Genomic DNA, 19,142 nt, shown 5'->3' on the forward strand with positions numbered 1-19,142 from the left:
AGATCCATGGTGCACAAAGGCTGTTGTAAATCTAGTCAAGAAGAAAAGAAGAGCTTACGAAAGGTTCAAAAAACTAGGTAATGATAGAGATCTAGAAGATTATAAGGCTAGTAGGAAGGAGCTTAAGAATGAAATTATGAGAGCCAGAAAGGGCCATGAGAAGGACTTGGTGGACAGGATTAAGGCAAACCCTAAGGCATTCTATAAGTATGTGAAGAGTAAGAGGATAAGACATGAGAGAATAGGACCAATCAAGTGTGACAATGAAAAAGTGTGTATGGAACTGGAGAAAATAGTGGAGGTACTTAATGAATACTTTGCTTCAGTATTCACTACAGAAAAGGATCTTGGCAATTGTAGGGATGACTTGCAGTGGACTGAAAAGAATGAGAATGTAGATATTAAGAAAGAGGATGTACTGGAGCTTTTGGAAAGCATCAAGTTGGATAAGTCATCAGGACTGGACGGGATGTACCCCAGACTACTGTGAGAAACGAGGAAGCGAGGGAGGAGATTGCTGAGCCTCTGGCAATGATCTTTGCATTATCAATGAGGACGGGAGAGGTTCTGAAGGATTAGAGGGTTGCAGATGTTGTTCCCTTATTCAATAAAGGAAGTAGGGATAGCCCAGGAAATTATAGGCCAGTGAGTCTTACTTCAGTGGTTGGTAAGTTAATGGAAAAGATCCTGAGAGGCAGGATTTATGAAGATTTGGAGAGGCAAAATATGATTAGGAATAGTCAGCATGGCTTTGTCAAAGGCAGGTTGTGCCTTACGAGCCTGATTGAATTTTTTGAGGATGTGACTAAACACATTGATGAAAGTAGAGCCATTGATGTAGTGTATATAGATTTCAGCAAGGCATTTGATAATGTAAGGAGGCATGGGATCCAAGGGGATATTGCGTTGTGGATCCAGAACTGACTTGTCCACAGAAGGCAAAGAGTGTTGTAGATGGGTCATATTCTGCATGGAGGCCGGTGACCAGTGGTGTGCCTCAGGGATCTCTTCTGGGACCCTTACTCTTCGTGATTTTTATAAATGACCTGGATGAGGAAGCGGAGGGATGGGTTAGAAAATTTGCTGATGACATAAAGGTTGGGGGTGTTGTGGATAGTGTGGAGAGCTGTCAGAGGTTACAACGGGACATTGATAGGATGCAAAACTGGGCTGAGAAGTGGCAGATGTAGTTCAACCCAGATAAGTGTGAAGTGGTTCATTTTGGTAGGTCAAATATAATGGCAGAATACAGTATTAATGGTAAAACTCTTGGCAGTGTGGAGGATCAAAGGCATCTTAGGGTCTGAGTCCATAGGACACTCAAAGCTGCTACGCAGGTTGACTCTGTGGTTAAGAAGGCATACACTGCGTTGGCCTTCATCAATCGTGGGATTGAGTTTAAGGTCTAAGAGGTAATGTTGCAGCTATATAGGACCTTGGTGAGACCTCTCATGGAGTACTGTGCTCAATTCTGGTTGCCTCACTATAGGAAGGACGTGGACACCATAGAAAAGGTGCAGATGAGATTTACAAGGATGTTGCCTGGATTGGGGAACATGCCTTATGAGGATAGGTTGAATGAACTCTGAGTTTTCTCCTTGGAGTGATGGAGGATGAGAAGTGACTTGATAGAGGTGTATAAGATGATGAGAGATATTGATCGTGTGGATAGTCAGAGGCTTTTCCCCAGGGCTGAAATGGCTAGCACAAGAGGGCATAGTTTTAAAGTGCTTGGAAGTAGGGGCAGAGGAGATATCACAGGTAAGTTTTTTACACAGAGAGTGGTGAGTACGTGGAATGGGCTGCCAGCAGCGGTGGTGGAGGCGGAAACGATAGGGTCTTTTAAGAGACTCCTGGGTGGCTACATGGAGCTTACACGGCTATAGGTAAAGCCTAATTAGTTCTAAGGTAGGAATGTGTTTGGCACAGCTTTGTGGGCCGAAGGGCCTGTATTGTGCTGTATGTTTTCTATGTTTCTCTTTTCAGTGTTTCTATGTTTCTAAGCCAGTAAGATCTCTGAGTTCATGAGTTGATTTTGGAATAGCTATCCAGTCATCCATACTCACAGTATTGCATGATCTCACTGCAGATTTGGACCTTTTTCAACTCAGTGAGAATTTGATCCCATTTACTCTGTGATGTAGGAAAGTTTTCATGTACCTGAGCTAAGTAGATGTTGATATCTTTCATGACGGTGGAGTTAGCTTCCATCCACTGACTTTTGCTTGCATGGAATCCTTGACAGAATACCTGGTGTGAAAGATTTGCCAGGGACATGTTCAATGTCATAACAATTTGTATAAGCCTCATTCTGAATCTTTGCAGATGTGGCGGTAAGTCATCCAAGTGTTTCAAGTTGAGGAGCCTGACAAGTGGCTTGTGATCTCTTTCAAGTGGGAATTTAATGCCTATCAAGTAGCAGCTGAGGACTTCACAAGCCTACACAAGAGCCAGCATCTCCGTTTGATATTGGCGTAATGCTGTTCAGTATGAACCAGTGCTTTTGTTGCATATGCCACCGGTTTCCGTACACCACTGCAGTATTGCTTGAGCATGTCCCCTAGGCCAAAGGTCAAAGGCCAAAGGTCTGTTGAGATCTTGGTTGCTTTGCTTGGATCAAAGAATGCCAATGTTGTTGGAGAGATAATCTCTGCTTTAAGTGATGAGAATGACTTCTTCTGTGATGCATCCCAGGTCCAAATGTTTCTCTGAGAGAGGAGGTCACATAGTGGCTTTGGTTCCTCTGTCAAGTCCAGAATGAACTTTCCCAGCTGATTTACCATGCCAAGGAAACTGCTGTGGATCTCTGACATATTTGTAGTTGGTTCCCTGCTCTGAACTCCTGCGAGTTTATCTGAATCTGGTTACCCTCTCTCTGAGGACAGTTGGCGGCCTAAGAACTTCACCCCCAACTTTGCAAATTCATATTTCTTTTTGTTTAGGGTGATTCCAGCCCACTTCAGTTTCTCCAAGACAGCTTCCATTCTTTTACCATTTTCCTCACTTAAGCATCTGAAGATGATTACTCTTTCCAGACACTCCAAAATTTGATCCATCCACATCGGTATGAGTTTAGGGGCTGATGAGATGCCAAAACAGAGTATTTTGTCAGCATAGGATTCATATGGTGTGATAAAGGTTGAGAGCTTTTGTGACCAAGGAGCTGAATGGATCTGCCAGAACCTTGAGTATGCATGTAGTTTGGTGAAACACTTTTGTCCACCCCGCATACCAAATGTGTTCTCAACAGAGGGCAAAATAAACTTCTTCCACCTCACCGTATATCCAGTTTTGTTAGATCAACACAGGTTCTCACTGTACCATCTGGCTTGAGAAGAGGAACAATACCTGCAATACCTGTCAGTAGGACTATTCACTCTCGTTATGATGTCATGCACCTCCATTCTTTCAAGTTCAGCTTTGACCTTGTTTATCATTGAGACTGGTATATGCCTCGCTGTGGTCAGAGAAGAGGGTGTCACTCCTGGCCTCAGTTGGATAAGGTACTCTTCTTTCAGTACCCCCAGGCCTGTGAACAACTCCAGGTACTACTTCTGCCACTGAACACTGTTTACCAAATCCAATCTTGTAATGAGGTTCAGCTTCTCAATGGCACGCTGTCCCAGTAGTGGTGAGAAGAGATTCCGAACAACAAAGGCATCCTCTTTCAACTGTTTTTCATTTTTATGCATTCCTTTCACACTGAATTTCCTTGGCCCCTGAGCACTTCCTTCCTTGGGTTTAGCATAACACTTGTTTTCTTCATCAGTTTTATGAGCAGACATTCTGGGATGGCTGTGATATCTGCCCAGTGTCCATTTTGAATGTCACCGCCTCATTTTTCAACTGAACCATAGTATACCAGCTTGGTCTATTTGAATCTAAAGCTCCAAGGAAAGCTCTCTCTTTGTCTGAATCATGATCTTCCTTGATCTCCTGAAGAATTGTTTTTGAGTGACATTGGCTTTTAATGGCCAGCTGTATTGTATTGGTGGCGTTTTACTTCTTTTGCTGGACAGAGCTCTTTGATGTGGAATGCAAACTTGCTACATCTCCTGCAGTTGGACATTTTACCTGCTCTTTGTTTAGCTTGTCTGTTTTGGTTGCGCTAAGCTCTACTATCACTTCTTTCTGTTGTCCTTCTGACTGCACCTTTTCATACCCTTCTTTTTGTACAGCTTCTAGCCTTCCTTCAGTTTCATCTTCATGCCTGAGTTCTATCTGTTACTGACAAACATTCTCACTCTGTTGGACCATAGTAATACTTTTCTCTAGTGTGAGATTTGCTGCAACTGAAGTCTCTCTGATAATTTGGTGTCTAGTACCTTGACGACAATGCTGTCTCTAATGAGCTCATCTCTCAGATTTCAATATGCACAGTTGTCTGACAGGGCATACAATGCTGTGATGAAGTCATTTAGACTTTCATCTGGCTCATTTTTTTCAGAGTTAAACTTTGCCTTCTCATATTTCTTTGAATTTGTACTCCTTTAGCTGAGCATCTGTCAGTCCTAATCTACCCGCTTTGTCACCAATGCGGTATATCAGTGTGCTTATTTGATTCTCTTCTGAAGCCCGAGTGAGATTGCTTGAACCCCTAAATCTCTCCAAGTGTCTGAGCCATCTCTCAAAGTCCCCTGGTTTAGAGAAATCAAATGACTCAGGGGACGGGGACCTTATTAGGTAAATAGATTAGCTATTGCAGGTATTTGCTCCATTCTCCTGCTTGTTTGTTATATTATTTTATTTACTTGGACTACAAAAGTCTTCTTTCCTCTTCCTGAGAGTTTGACTATCTTCCTTGACTTGTCTAATGTGTCTGTGTCTTTGTGCACTTCTGCAGGCTATTGGCCAACATGAATATTACAATGTATCCACTTTTGGGTATAGCTTGAAGGTGTTGCCTAGCAAACCAGGCCCTTTCTCAACTCATGCCTCAAGGTTAGCAAACTAGCATAGGCAGTTTATGTTGATAAATCTCTGGATATTTTTCATAGATATATGCAAACAAGAAGAGTCAATGCAATTTCTTTCTTGCTGGGGATTTCACATGATCTGTAGCACCAATTCATTGATGATCAACCACTTCTGACACCATGTTGTATTCATTATTGAGGGATAGTGAAGAGCACACCAAGTCTGCAGCATGCAAGAAACTCAACTGAACTTTATTGACAACCATGCTTGTACAGTATGTGAACTCCTCCCATGATTGTGACAGCAATATTTTATATTCCGTCTAGGTAGCCTCTAACCCAATGGCATGAACATCAATTTCTCCAACCTTTAGTAAGTTCCCTCATTCCCTGTCCCTCTTCTTTTCCCCACTCTGGCCTTCCTCTTATCTCTTCATCTCACCTGCCTACAATTCCCTCCTTTCCTTTCTGCCGTGGTCTATTCCCCTCTCCTATCAGATCCTCTCCTATCAGGTGCGTAGGTGGAACAGGTCAAAAGCTTTAAGTTCCTCAGGGTGAATATCACAAATGACCTGACTTGGTCTAACCAAGCAGAATCCACTGCCAAGAAGGCCTACCAGCTCCTTTACTTCCTGAGAAAGCTGAAGAAATTTGGCCTGTCCTCTAAATCCCTCACTAATTTTTATAGATGCACCATAGAAAGCATTTTTCTAGGGTGCATCACAACCTGGTATGGAAGTTGTCCTGTCCAAGACCGGAAGAAGCTGCAAAAGATCGTGAACACAGCCCAGCACATCGCACAAACCAATCTTTCATCCTTGGACTCACTTTACACCGCACGCTGTCGGAGCAGTGCTGCCAGGATAATCAAGGACACGACCCACTCAGCCAACACACTTTTTGTCCCTCTTCCCTCCGGGAGAAGGTTCAGGAGCTTGAAGATTCGTATGGCCAGGTTTGGGAACAGCTTCTTTCCAACTGTGATAAGACTGCTGAACGGATCCTGACCTGGATCTGGGCCTTACCTTCCAAATATCCGGACCTGATTTGCACTAGCTTACTTTCCCTTTTCTATTTTCTAATTATGATTTATAATTTAAATTTTTATTATATTTACTTTGATTTGTACTTCAGGGACCGCGAAGCGCAAAATCAAATATCGCTGTGATGATTGTACGCTCGAGTATCAGTTGTTTGGTGACAATAAAGTAAAGATCCCTTCTTCTCTAGCCCTTTAACTTTTACATCACTTCCCAGCTTCTTACTTCATCCCACCCCCCTCTTTACCCACCTGGCTTCATCTATCACTTTCTAGTTTGTACTCCCTCAATTTCCCCCACCTTCTTATTTCTCATTCCTTTCCAGTCATGATGAAGGGTCTGGCCTCGAAATGTTGATTGCTTATTCCCGTCCATAGGTGCTGCCTGACCTGCTGAGTTCCTCCAGCGTTTTGTGTATGTTGCACCAGTGAAGGTTGCTTACGTGGATTTTCAGAAGGCCTTTGACAAGGTTCTGTACTTGAGGCTGCTAAAGAAGATATGAATCCATGGTATTACAGGAAAGATACAAGCATGGAGAGAAGATTGGCGGACTGTCAGAAGGCAAAGTGTGCAAATAAAGGAAGCATCTTCTGTTTGGCTTTTGGTGATGAGTGGAATTCTGCAGGGGTTCGTGCTGTGACCATAACCTTACACATTAAATGTCAATAACTTAGACGATGTAATTGATGGCTATGTGGCCAAGTTTCTGGATGATATGAAAATAGGTGGTGAGGAAGCTGGGAGTCTGCAAGACTTAGATAGATTAGGAGAATGCGCAAAGAAGTGGCAGATGGAATATTGTGTAAGGAGGTGTATTGTCATGCACTTTGGTAGAAAGAATAAAGACATATACTATTTTGTAATTGAGAGTAAATTCGGAAATTTGAAGTACAAAGAGACTTGACAGCCATCATGCAGGATCCTCTACAGGTTAACTTGCAGGTTGAGTTGATAGTGAGGAAAACAAATGATATGTTAGCATTCATTTTGAGAGGACTAAAATGTAACAGCAAGAATGAAATGCTGAGGCTTTATAAGGTGTAGATGAGACTGCATTTGAACTACAAATCAGCTGAATAGCCTAATTCTGCTCTTATTACTGATGGTCTTATAGTGTTGTGATTCCATCTACAAAAAGGTGTAGGATAGATTTCTTGCAGCGCATTTCTATCCAGATTATTCCAACCTAATACTTTGGAGCGTAGAAGGTTGAGGGGGGACTTGATAGAGGTATTTAAAATAATGAGGGGGATAGATCGAGTTGACGTGGATAGGCTTTTTCCATTGAGAGTAGGGGAGATTCAAACAAGAAGACATGATTTGAGAGTATTCTAATAAAGTCTTTCTTCAAAGTTGCCTGGCCTATTCCTGTTTCTTATGTTCTTATCCTCATCTAGTCTGAAAGGGTAGGCAAATGGTGAAATTATGAGCTCACAGTCTGGGATTTCTATTTATTAAGTTTATTCGGTAGGACAGTGACTCCCGAGATGGGCTGGTAGTAGCAATACTCTCACCAATAGAGCACATTCAGGATGTTAACGTGGTTTGTGGCTGGCTCCAAGTGTAACATTTGCTACTGCATCTGAAGTTGCAGCCAGTCCATTTCATTTTAGTTAAGAATGTGCAGAGGAATGCATTTGGCCAGAAGCACTGCTTAAATGGACGGAGAAAAATTGGTTGACAATTGGCCAAGGTCCAAATTCAAATTGGTTCCTTTCAGCCATCCATTATAAAAGGAGATCATTAAAAATCAGGCCCTCTTTACTTAACATTCCATTCAGACCAGCAGGTGATGCAAGAATTAGGTTGATGCAACATACAATGATTTATTACTAATGTCTGGAGTAATTATGAATTAAGATGACAGTGTAATCACAATGAGCATCAAATTAATTTCACAGACACTGATTCCATCTATTAAAAGATGCAGGACTGCCTGGATAGCATTTACAGCCCAATTATTTCAGCCTAATATTTGTCTATGTAAGTCTTCTTTTGAAGTTACTGAGCCAATTCCATACCATTGTTTTTCTGCTGAAATTATCTAACAGCAGAACTTGATGCTGGTGCAGACTCAGAATCAATGACAGATTTTTTTTGTCTGTGCTTTTGAAGTTTCCTTCACATAAGAAGGTTGCCTACCTAAGGAAAGGCATACATTTGTATAACACCTTTCATAATCTCAGCACTTCACAAGGTACTCTACTGTCAACTAAATTTTCACTTTAGTGTGGTCTCTGTCAAAAGGTGGGAAGGGCAGCAACCAATTAGTAGACAGCAGAATTCCACAAATAACAATTTGATTAATCTCCAGAGACTAGCACTCTGAAATGTCAGAGAAGCTACCTTGGTCGGATGAGTAAAAAAAAAACAAGAGGATTACTTAAATGGAAAGACTATAGAATGTTACTGTACATTGGGATCTGAGTTTGCTGCATATAAAACACAGAAATGTTTATACATGGTAAATGGTAGGGCATTGAAGAGGGTAGTAGAACAGAGTGATCTAGGAATAATGGTGCGTAGTTCCCTGAAGGTGGAATCTCATGTGGATAGGGTGGTGAAGAAAGCGTTTGGTATGCTGGCCTTTATAAATCAGAGCATTGAGTATAGGAGTTGGGATGTAATGTTAAAATTGTACAAGGCATTGCTAAGGCCGAATTTGGAGTATTGTGTACAGTTCTGGTCACTGAATTATAGGAAAGATATCAACAAAATAGAGAGAGTACAGAGAAGATTTACTAGAATGTTACCTGTGTTTCAGCTCCCAAGTTACAGAGAAAGGTTGAACAAGTTAGGTCTTTATTCTTTGGAGCGTAGAAGGTTGAGGGGGGACTTGATAGAGGTATTTAAAATAATGAGGGGGATAGATCGAGTTGATGTGGATAGGCTTTTTCCATTGAGAGTAGGGGAGACTCAAACAAGAAGACATGATTTGAGAGTTTGGTGGCAAAAATTTAAGGGTAACACGAGGGGGAATTTCTTTACTCAGAGAGTGGTAGCTGTGTGGAACGAGCTTCCAGTAGAAGTGGCAGAGGCAGGTTCGGTATTGTCATTTAAAGTAAAATTGGATAGGTATATGGACAGGAAAGGAATGGAGGGTTATGGGATGAGTGCAGGCCACTGGGACTAGGTGAGAGTAAGCATCGGCACGGACTAGAAGGGCCGAGATGGACTGTTTCCGTGCTGTAATTTTTATATGGTTATATGTTATCACGCAGATGCAGGGTGGCAGGGTGGAGATATTTATCTACGAAAGGAGGTGTAAGGCACTCCTTCCCTCCACTAGCCAGCATGTCACCCTTTGGCAAGGTGTGCCACCTGTTTGGCCCCCCAATCAGGGTCACATAAAGTCATGGGAACAGGTCCTGGTTATGCGACCACTGATGCCAGGCAGACAATCTCTAAATGGTATTGATAATGGCTGGGGTCACCCATCTTCTAAAGTCACTGCCCAGAAGAAAGCAATGGCAATCCACTTCTGAGCAAAAATTTGCCAATAACAATCATGGTCATAAAGATCATGATCACTCATGTCATGACAGGGTACATAATGATGATGTTGATGACAGTAACTTATTGGGATGGCAAATGGTTTCACAGAGGTTGGAGAAAGAAAATGGGAAAGTTTCTTCCGTGTTACGGAGCATTGGTACAATCACACCTGCCGTACTTCAGTTTTGGTTTTCAGATTTAAGGAGGTACTTAGTTGCAGTGCAATCAGTACAGGGGAGGTTGAGTTCTGGACTGATGGGATGACATGGACAGAAAGGCTGAGTAAGTTGGATTTTATATGAATTAAATTGGATATTACTGAAACTTGAGATTCTGAGGGCATCCAGCAAGGTAGATTTCACACAGGTAGTGGATGTTTCCCCTCTTGGAGAAACACAGAAATGGGAGATATAGTTTCTGCTCCTAGAGGAATATAGAACTGGGAGATATAGCTGTCTCCTTCTGGAAGAATACAGAACCGGAAGATATAGTTACAGAATAAGGTTTCACTGATGTATGAAGATCAGGAGGTATTTCTTCTCTCAGAGGATAATGAATATTTGTACTTTCTTACCTCAGAAAGCAATGGATGCTGTATTGTTGAATACACTCTAGACCAAGATAAACATTACTTTGGTCTATAGGGAAATCAGGACATAATGGGGAACAGACAGGAATGTTGAGCTTTGTGAAGCATGATTTCATTAAACAGCACAATATGTTCAAGAAACCATATGGCCTACAGATGTTCCAATTTCTTATCTTCTTATAGATAATCTGTTTTTAAGATTTGATAATTCAGGAGAGAATTTTGCAAATAGTTTAAGAGAATAACATTTAAAGAGTGCATGATGAATGTTGGTCAGGGAGCAAACTGAGTTTTGACCAGGACAATGTGCTGAATATATACAGGGAACTGATGTGAATCATCATCATCAGCGATCACTTGTAGTCGAGTATGATTCTTCTCCTGGGGGTTGTCCTGCTCATTTGTAGGCCTTGAGATGACTGAAGAGGTGGTCCACAAGTCCTATTGAATTGTTGGTAGGTGTAGGTCATTGAGGTGGTGGATGTGGCTGATTGGGCTTTTCCCAGTCTGTCCTTACGTTGAAGCTGCTTAGTCTCAGCGGCACAGAGAAGGTATTCTTCGAGTTGTGCAGTCCCTTCACGGATACTCCATCTCCAGCTTCCCCTACCCTGTGCTAATTTCTCCCATTCATTCAGGTTGATGTGGCACTTCCTCAGGTGTGTCTTGACATTGTCCTTGAACTGCTTTTTCTCTCTTCCAGGAGTGAGCATACGGATGATGTGGCCAATCCATTGCAGTTGGTGTTGAGTCACAACTGTAACTATGGAGCTAATGTTAGCTTCCTCCGGGATGCTGGAGTTAGTATGCTTGTTCTTCCAGCTAACTCTCAGAATCTTTCGGAGGCATCTTTGTTTGGAAGTTTCTAGGAATTTGATGTGCCTGCTGTATGTTGTCCATGACTCCACTCCATATAGCAAGGAGGGAAGGACTAAAGCTTTATAGACCAGAAGTTTAATGTTGGTCTTGATATTCTGATCTTCAAAAACCCTCTTTCTCAGCCTGGCAAAAGTTCCACTTGCACAACCTATTCAGCAATTTATTTCAAGGTCAATGTTGGCTCTTAAAAAAAGAAGGCCGCCAAGATATGGGAAATGATGAGTGTTCTCCAGGGGATGTTGTCAACTTGAATGGTTGGAGGTTTAGGAGCTTGATCTGAAGCAGGTTAGTACATGTCTTTTTTTTTTGACGTTTAGATCAAATCTCAGGAGCCTGTATGCTCTGGCAAGAGCATTCATTATGCACTGCAGATCCTCCTCAGAGAGAGCTATGAGGACATTGTCATCTGCATAATGGAAGTAGTTGGCACCTTGTTGTTTGCCTTGAACCTGATAAAGTTAAAGAACCCTCCATCCATCCTATGGAGAATCTGGACTCCTTGTGGGAGGTTTTGGCCTGTGAGGTTACAATGGTTACAATGAAAACGGCAGAGTTGAGCGAATGATGCACCCCTTAAAAGGTGCTATTCAGAGCCGCTGTTGCTGATGACTGCTGCACTCATGTTATTGTGTAAGAGCTGCAGGATCTTGAGCTATTTCTCAAAAACACCCAATTTTGGACAGTACCACCCAAAGGACAGGATGATTTACAGAGCCAAATGATTTTGTAAGGTCTATAAAGGCCATATAAATGGGAGTTTTTGTTCCTGGGCCTTCTCCTGCAATTAATGAATTGTAAAGGTCATGTCAGATGTCCCTCTGACTGGATGGATGTGAATAAGAGGCAGGCACAGGATGAATGTTAGCCCTGGAGCTAAACAAAAGTTGGGATGAGATTGGGTAGGACACCAGAATTAATGTTGCCTGGGTAATGGAGAAAATGCTGGCCAGGGTCCCAGGATGAATGTTGTTTAGGGCATTGTAATGAAGGTTTCCTAAACCACAGGACGAATGTTGCTTACTGTATAGGGGGAATGGAGAATGGAATGGTACCCAGGGAGTAGAACAAATGTTGGCTAGATCACTAAGTGAATGTTGGACAGGGTACAGAATTCAATATTGTAGAATGGATGGGCTAAATCTTACCAAGAGAACCACAACAAAAGTTACCACAAAGTGCAGGATGAATATTCCTGAGATGAACCACCCTCAAACTCAAACTTCATACCGGACTGAAAGGAAATGTATTATTCAGCAAAGGTCTCAAGTCCCATTCGAAAGATGGCACCATTGAAGATTACAACAGTCGCTTCATACTGCATGGTGTCAGCTTGTCTTAAATACTCAAGTCTTTGCAATGGCGCTGTCCACACATTACCTCTTACTACCCAGGCTGGATTCACAACAGAATTGAAGCCACTTTTAACTCCACAGAAGTCGTTGCATTTAATGAGCAAATCAGCTAACTAATCCTTTCATGTTCTTTGAGTTGTAAATAATGGAAGACAATATGGCTTTCAAACACATAGTGCATGTAAAGGACTTCTGAAATTACAGTCTTCGTTACAATATAAAAAGTTGAAAGTAATGATAAAAACTCCTGGAACCATTAAAAGTGACAGATGATGCTCGGGCATCAAGCCAACTATGACAAATCAGTGGCAAGATTTACATCCCCACAGAGCTCCCTTGCAAGCTGTTTGGGGAAATAAAAAGATAATCAAAGTTACTTTCCTATTGAGATTGGGAAATTAATGATGCTGGAAATATATGCACCATGTATTAAACCAACAGAGAAAATGAACAGATTTGGGAAAGCAACACTGATAATAAATAGTCCTTAAGACAAAAAGACTTGAACCACATTTTTTTTTCAGTTTATTTTACAAAGCCCATTATGGGCTGATAAAGGACCTTTGACCTAAAATGTTAACTCTGTTTCTCTTTCTACAGTTCCTGTCTGAACCTCTAAGGCCCTCTAGCACAACCTATGCTTCTTTCAGATTTTGAGCATCTGTTGGCTTTTTAGATTTTCATCGAAAATGTACTTATTCAATCCCCACCAAATTAAATGACTGATCTAGAAAACTGGACAATTGTATGTACAGACCAAATATTTATTGCATGCTAGTTGCAAATATCAACTTGATTCAGTGTCTTTTGCCGTTAAATTAGATAGTTGCACATTCAGATTAATTTGTAACTCAAACTGACACTTCTGTTCAGCAGTGATGGTTGTGCTATATCACCACAGGAGATACCCACCTTGCAAGATATTCAGTGGAAGCTCTGTTTACTTATTCAGGTTATCAAGCAAATGACACAGTTTAAAAAAATTAAATTTTTGTTGATGTCCTGACCAAGAGTTATACCTGACCAAAAATAGAAAGGGATAGTATTTCATCATTACCAATCTGGATAAAAGGAGAATTGTATTTCCATTCAGGCAAAACCAACTTAGTTTCAGAGCAATGAAAACAGGATGTAGACATGATATGATCTGCTAGGGTAAATGAAAACTTCTCAGACTAACTGGACTTTTAGCTCATTATAATTAATGGGACCTTGCTGTGAGTAATTGGCTATTGTAGTTCTAATAATGTAGCAAATACTCTTCAAAAGTAGGTCACTGACCAGAAAGCACCTTAGGACATCCTAAGAACATAAAAGTCAGCAGCTAAATGTAAATTCTTTCTTCATCAGATCAAGCTTAATGGTCGAAATCAACTAAATTTGGACTTCATCTAATAAATTTGTAATATATCCCAGAGCTTGTTTGATATAAACTTTTTTACTTATTTCTCAATCCACTTCTTCAAGAGTTGAATCTGTGAGTCTGGAGTAATAATTCAGTAAAGAAAACCGATCTTCAGCATGATCTGAATTTCAGACCAATTAACAATAAATTTTCTTATTGATTAGTGCTAACCACTAGTGGACTGATATGTTAAGGCCAATGATTTCCTTGTAGTAAAAGCTCAAGGAGTTAGCTGTGCAACCAAATAAAATATCAGAATCCAGCAGGTTCCGCTACAACAAAGAGGAATTTGTAAAAGAGGGACCATAGGATCCAGGTAGTCTGAACATACACAGAGTAGATGTACTCACTCCCAGTATTGGCAAGCAATAGCCATGCCACTGAGAAAAGAATCCCATCTCTCAATGCTGAGAAATCACACCACCCACCTCCAGCTCTCACTAAGCTGTGGGCAGTTCATTGCTGGAATCAAACCAGCTTCCTGACACAGCAATGGGGGGGGGGGGGGCTAGACTCACCTCAGGTTCCCTGCACAGCAGTGCTGCCCGTAACACACCTCTGACCTCATGATTGTTTCCAATACTTGTTTTTTAACCTGAAATTTTAATTCTGTTTCTCTCCACAGATACTGCCTGACCTGCTGAGTATTTCCAGCAATTTCCAGCATCTGCTTTCCACAAAATTTCACTTATCATGGTGACTCTATGATTAATGCCATTACTAATTACACTCTTCAAGGCAGTGAATCTTACCTTGAAAGAAACTGGCCTGATGTTATGTTAATTTCTTCCCAATGCATGCAGTTCGTTGTAGTTGGAATGAGTGCCAAATCTGGTCTGACATAGGCTGCAGTGGTTACTGCTCTGGCTATCAGTTCCAATGCATCCTGTACATAGTTGTGGAAAACAGGTTCAGTCGTTTTACCATGGGCCAACAGACCCATGGGAAATCCCTCAGTCCTTAGCTGCTCCACATTTTGAGAGTCACCTAGAATCCAATGGTGTTCTGCCAGTGTCAATCCGTAGTTTGCTGCCAACTGGAAAATCTTTTGGAAGTGGTCAATATCACAGCCAAAAGTGATGATGGACAAAGACACCTCTTTAGCTGCAGCCAAGTACCCTTGCAGGTAACTGAGAAAATCATTGTCATCACTGTCTTCTGTGATGTTGAAAATGGTCCCGAGGTGAAACTTGGAATTGTTATACAAAAGGCTGAGGAAGTTGGTCACATTCCACTCTTGGCACAGAACCAGGCTGACGTCGTACCAACTATTCATCGTCAGGAGAAAAATAAGAATGTCTGCGTGGGTGGGGTGAGAATTTTCCAGGCTCATCTGCAGATGGAGGGGATTCTGTATCAATCAATAAAAAGAATAGATCAGCACAAAAAAATTAAACTTCCAGTGTGTTTTTAATCTGTGGAATTCAAACCAGTGTAAATTTGATTGAGTGGATACTGTGACGATTCTCCCTTAGATGGCGGCTAGGTGAGGGAACACATGGAACAAGGTTGGTGGAGTGGAGCTAAAATTAAGAGCCATAGTCTAAGAGGTAAGGGAATGATCTTTTAAGGCTGTACTGTACCTTCAGAACTGCAGTTGAGAAATATTTGGATTATCTGCAAAAGTTATAGGACTGGAGAAAGATTAAATAAACTACGATCTTTTTGAATGGTAGGACAGATGAAGTAGCTGAATGGCTTACCTCTGCTCCTATTTTATGTTTTTATGAATGTTTTTGAATTAATTACTAATATATCTTTAATACCCCTGTGTACTAATGATGCCAAAGCAAATTTTGATTTCTATAAAACTGTGTTATATTAGATTTTGTAAAACATTCACTGAATGTCTGGAAGGTCAAAATGACAATTAAGCTCTTTCTGAACTCTTAGCATCCAGGGTCAATTCTCTGTTAGTGAGAAATGTTTGCCGAGTGTCTGTCAAGTGTTTTGATAGTTGGCTTGATAAATTGGTTTTGTTTGGATTCAGGCTTATTGTTTATATGTAGACATTAATGTTCTTTTGTAAGTCCAAGGGTATGTTGTGTCCAAAACATTTGATGAATTAATGGTTGAAGAGTGACCATTAAAATGTCTAATTGATTTATGAGGGTAAGCAGAACACAGTGTTTAATGGATACAGGCTTGAAAATAAAAACAGGCCGAGTTAGTGTAAGAAAAAAGAGTTTGTCTATTTCTGCATCTCTCTGCCTTGTGAAGCTTGTGAATATATTGGGTTGCCTTTCCCGGTTTTGTTGGACTTCACCAAGGGCCAGAGATCACAATTGGCTCCTGGGACCCAAGGGTTGTTTCATGTGTGAATTGGAGTTTAGAGATCCCTGACAACAGCAACAGTGAAGTGATGACAAAGAATTGTGAGCCTTGACATTTTTTGTGCCTTGCAGCAATCTTTGTGGAAATCTTTAAGACTTGCTATTTTGTGTGGTTTATTTTTGCTTTCTATTTTATAATAATAAATTAGGCTTAGGTTACTTTGTTATGGTTGTATGCTTATTACAACTTCTCCTGAACTCTTGAATTATTGGGTCTGGCTAATCCAGCACATCACACTTTGGCACTATGAGCGGGTCCAGAAAGCTGTGGAAGTGGACAAGCAAGTCGAGTCAAATCATACCCAAGACTTATCAGGTCCCTGGATGGATGGATAACTGAGGATTGTGGATCATTGGTTAATGTTCTGGCATATGGAGTCCTCTTAAAAGTTGGAAGAAGGTATTTGTTGAATTGCCTGTGCATTATCACAATGCTTTAGGTGTAAAGCTTTTGCTTCAAAGAGGAATTCTTATCTCAAGTGGGGTGGATTTTTTTGACTGCGAGGGACTTCCTTGGTCTGACCCGGTGCTCATCCCCAAGTACTTGAAAACATTTTGGGAATTGATTTGTTAAAGTGAACTTCCGTCATGACACCCTTTGGCAAATTTGCTTTTTTTGTATTATTATAATATTATTATATTTTATATATATATATTACAATCTTATTATAATAAGATTGTGTCTATTCTGGTTGGAAAGGCAAAATGGGAATCTGTCTTTATACCCTTGTCATCTCAAATAGCAGTTGTCAAGCAATATCATATCCTGTGAGAGCACAAAGAAATCATTCAGACAGTCAAATTCCTTTTAAACTTGGGGAGGGGGGCTTCGAATTGCCCTATCTCCTTATAAAAGCCCTTTATAGACAGTTCAGAAACCAGATGGTTCATAACATATGACAATTGATTATTGCCAGTTAACTTGGTTTGCCCCTCCACTGGCCACAGCTATTCTAGACATTGTGACCCTGATTGAGGACCTTTCCAGTGGGACTGACAGTTATTATGCTGTTATTGATTTGGCCATATTGACTGCTCAGCAATAGGGATTTCTCCTCCATCCCTATTGCTGAGCAGTCCCAAGATCAGTTTTACATGGAAGGGCCTTCAGTTCACCTTTACACAACTTCCACAGGGAAATGTCCATAGTCCTACTGCTTGCCATAGTGTGTTGGCATGGGATTTGCATGAGTATGTTGTACTCCTCAGCATTAAGGTAGCTGACTATATAGATTATGTGGCATTGCAGGGATCCTCTGAAACTGAGGTTTCTGAAGCCCTTTATACTTTGATTGATCACATGCAATTCAGGGATGGGGAAATTAACCCCCATAGAATACAGGGCCCAGCTACAATGGACTAAAGCTGTTAGAATAATTCTGATAAAGTCAGAAATAAGATCCTAGACATAGCACCCCCTATGACAAAACAAGAAGCCAACGTTTTGTTGGACTTTTGGGATACTGGGTGGCATCACATATCCCATTTGATTTTGCTCCTCCAGCCCTTGTAAGCCATGACCAGAAAGACATTTTGTTTTGTATGGGACCTCGAGCAACAATCAGCTTTTGAGGCTGCAAAGGAGGCTGTCACCGCGGCCTTTCCCATCGCCTCATGAGTGGGCCTCCCCTTTGAACTGCAAGTTTCTGTTAAAGATGATGTGGCTTTCTAGAGCCTGTGGCAGAAGTGTGAAGGAAAAAAAATATGGCTTTGGGTTTTGGGTCCTGATACTGCTACCTGATACACTGCATCTGAGAAACAACTTCTTGCCTGCTACTGGGTTTTGATAAAGACAGAAACACAGATGGGAGATTCTCTCATCCCTCTCCACCCTGACCTTCTCATTATGGGATGTGTACTCTCTGACACACTCACCCATAAGGTGAGTGTGCAATAGAGTTCAATTGTCAAGTGGAAGTGGTATTTCTGAACAAGCATCAAAGAGACTGGACAGAATTAATAAAACGCATGAACTAGTTGCTGAGTCCCCTCAGGCTATGCCACCCGTGGCTGATCCTAGTCTGGTTGAAGTTTTGCCTGTTCCATTTTATCTTTATGACCCCTGCTCAGCATCAGCAGGCTTGTTTCATCAACAGCTCTCCGATATGGAAGAATGGTCATTGTTGTTTGAAGGCTGTTGCCTTTAACTCCTCACCCAACAAGTTCCTTAGGGGGAAGGTTCTGATGGGTCAAGTCAATATGCAGAGCTTGCAGCAGTGCATAGAGATATTATGTATGATACCAAAGGAGCCCATATTAATACTGATTCTAGGGCTGTTTCTAATGGGCGTGCTGTCTGCTTACTCCATTGAAACCAACAGTTGTCTACTGTTATGGAGCGCCTATTTGGGGAGCAGAGTTATGGAAAGACATTTAGAATCAATCATCATCCAGTACCATTGCCACTTACCATGTCGATGAACATATGAAAGATGATTTGCCAATGACAAGGTTTGGCAACAGCGCTGACAAACTCACCTGTGTTGACACAGTGACACCTCACTCTCAGCTAAGTGCTACACTTGTCCCTACACCTCCTCTCTTACCACCATTCAGGGCCCCAAAGTGAGGCAACACTTCACTCGTGAGTCTGTCGGGGTCGTCTGTTGCATCCGGTGCTCCCGGTGCAGCCTGCTCTACATTGATGAGACCCAACGCAGACTGGGGGAGCGCTTCTTCGAGCACCTCCACTCTGTCTGCCACAACAGACAGGATCTCCCGGTTGCCACCCACTTCACATTCCCATTTGGATATGTCCATACATGGCCTCCTCTACTGCCATGATGAGGCCAAACTCAGGTTGGAGGAGCAACACCTCATATACTGTCTGGGTAGTCTCCAGCCCTTTGGCATGAACATTGAATTCTCCAACTTCCAGTAACTCCCTACCCCTCCCTTCCCCCATCCTAGTTTCACTCTGCCTCCTCCTCCAGCTGCCTATCACCTCCCTGATAGTTCAGTCTCCTTCTACTACCCATAGTGCTTTCCCCTTACATTCCTACTTCACCTTTCCTGGCTATCCCCTGCCTACTTCCCCTCCCCCACCCCTTGATCTTTCCCCTTACTGGTTTTTCACCTGGCACCTACCAGCCTTCACCTTCCCACCCTCCCCTCACCTTCTTTATAGGGTCCCTGC

The 19,142-nt window shown here is 41.7% G+C and overlaps 1 protein-coding gene across 2 annotated transcripts in view; it reads right to left on the reverse strand.

The window, feature by feature from the left end:
- Nucleotides 1-19,142, reverse strand: part of grin3a (glutamate receptor, ionotropic, N-methyl-D-aspartate 3A) — a 187,586-nt gene that overhangs the window by 109,344 nt on the left and 59,100 nt on the right. For both annotated transcript variants that reach the window (XM_073048632.1, XM_073048633.1), the window contains exon 2: nucleotides 14,426-15,024. In XM_073048632.1, the coding sequence (XP_072904733.1) occupies nucleotides 14,426-15,024 (599 nt within the window). The remainder of the gene's footprint in view (nucleotides 1-14,425; nucleotides 15,025-19,142) is intronic.

The sequence above is a fragment of the Hemitrygon akajei genome, chromosome 6 (genome assembly GCF_048418815.1).
Source record: "Hemitrygon akajei chromosome 6, sHemAka1.3, whole genome shotgun sequence".
Classification (NCBI taxonomy): Eukaryota; Metazoa; Chordata; class Chondrichthyes; order Myliobatiformes; family Dasyatidae; genus Hemitrygon; species Hemitrygon akajei.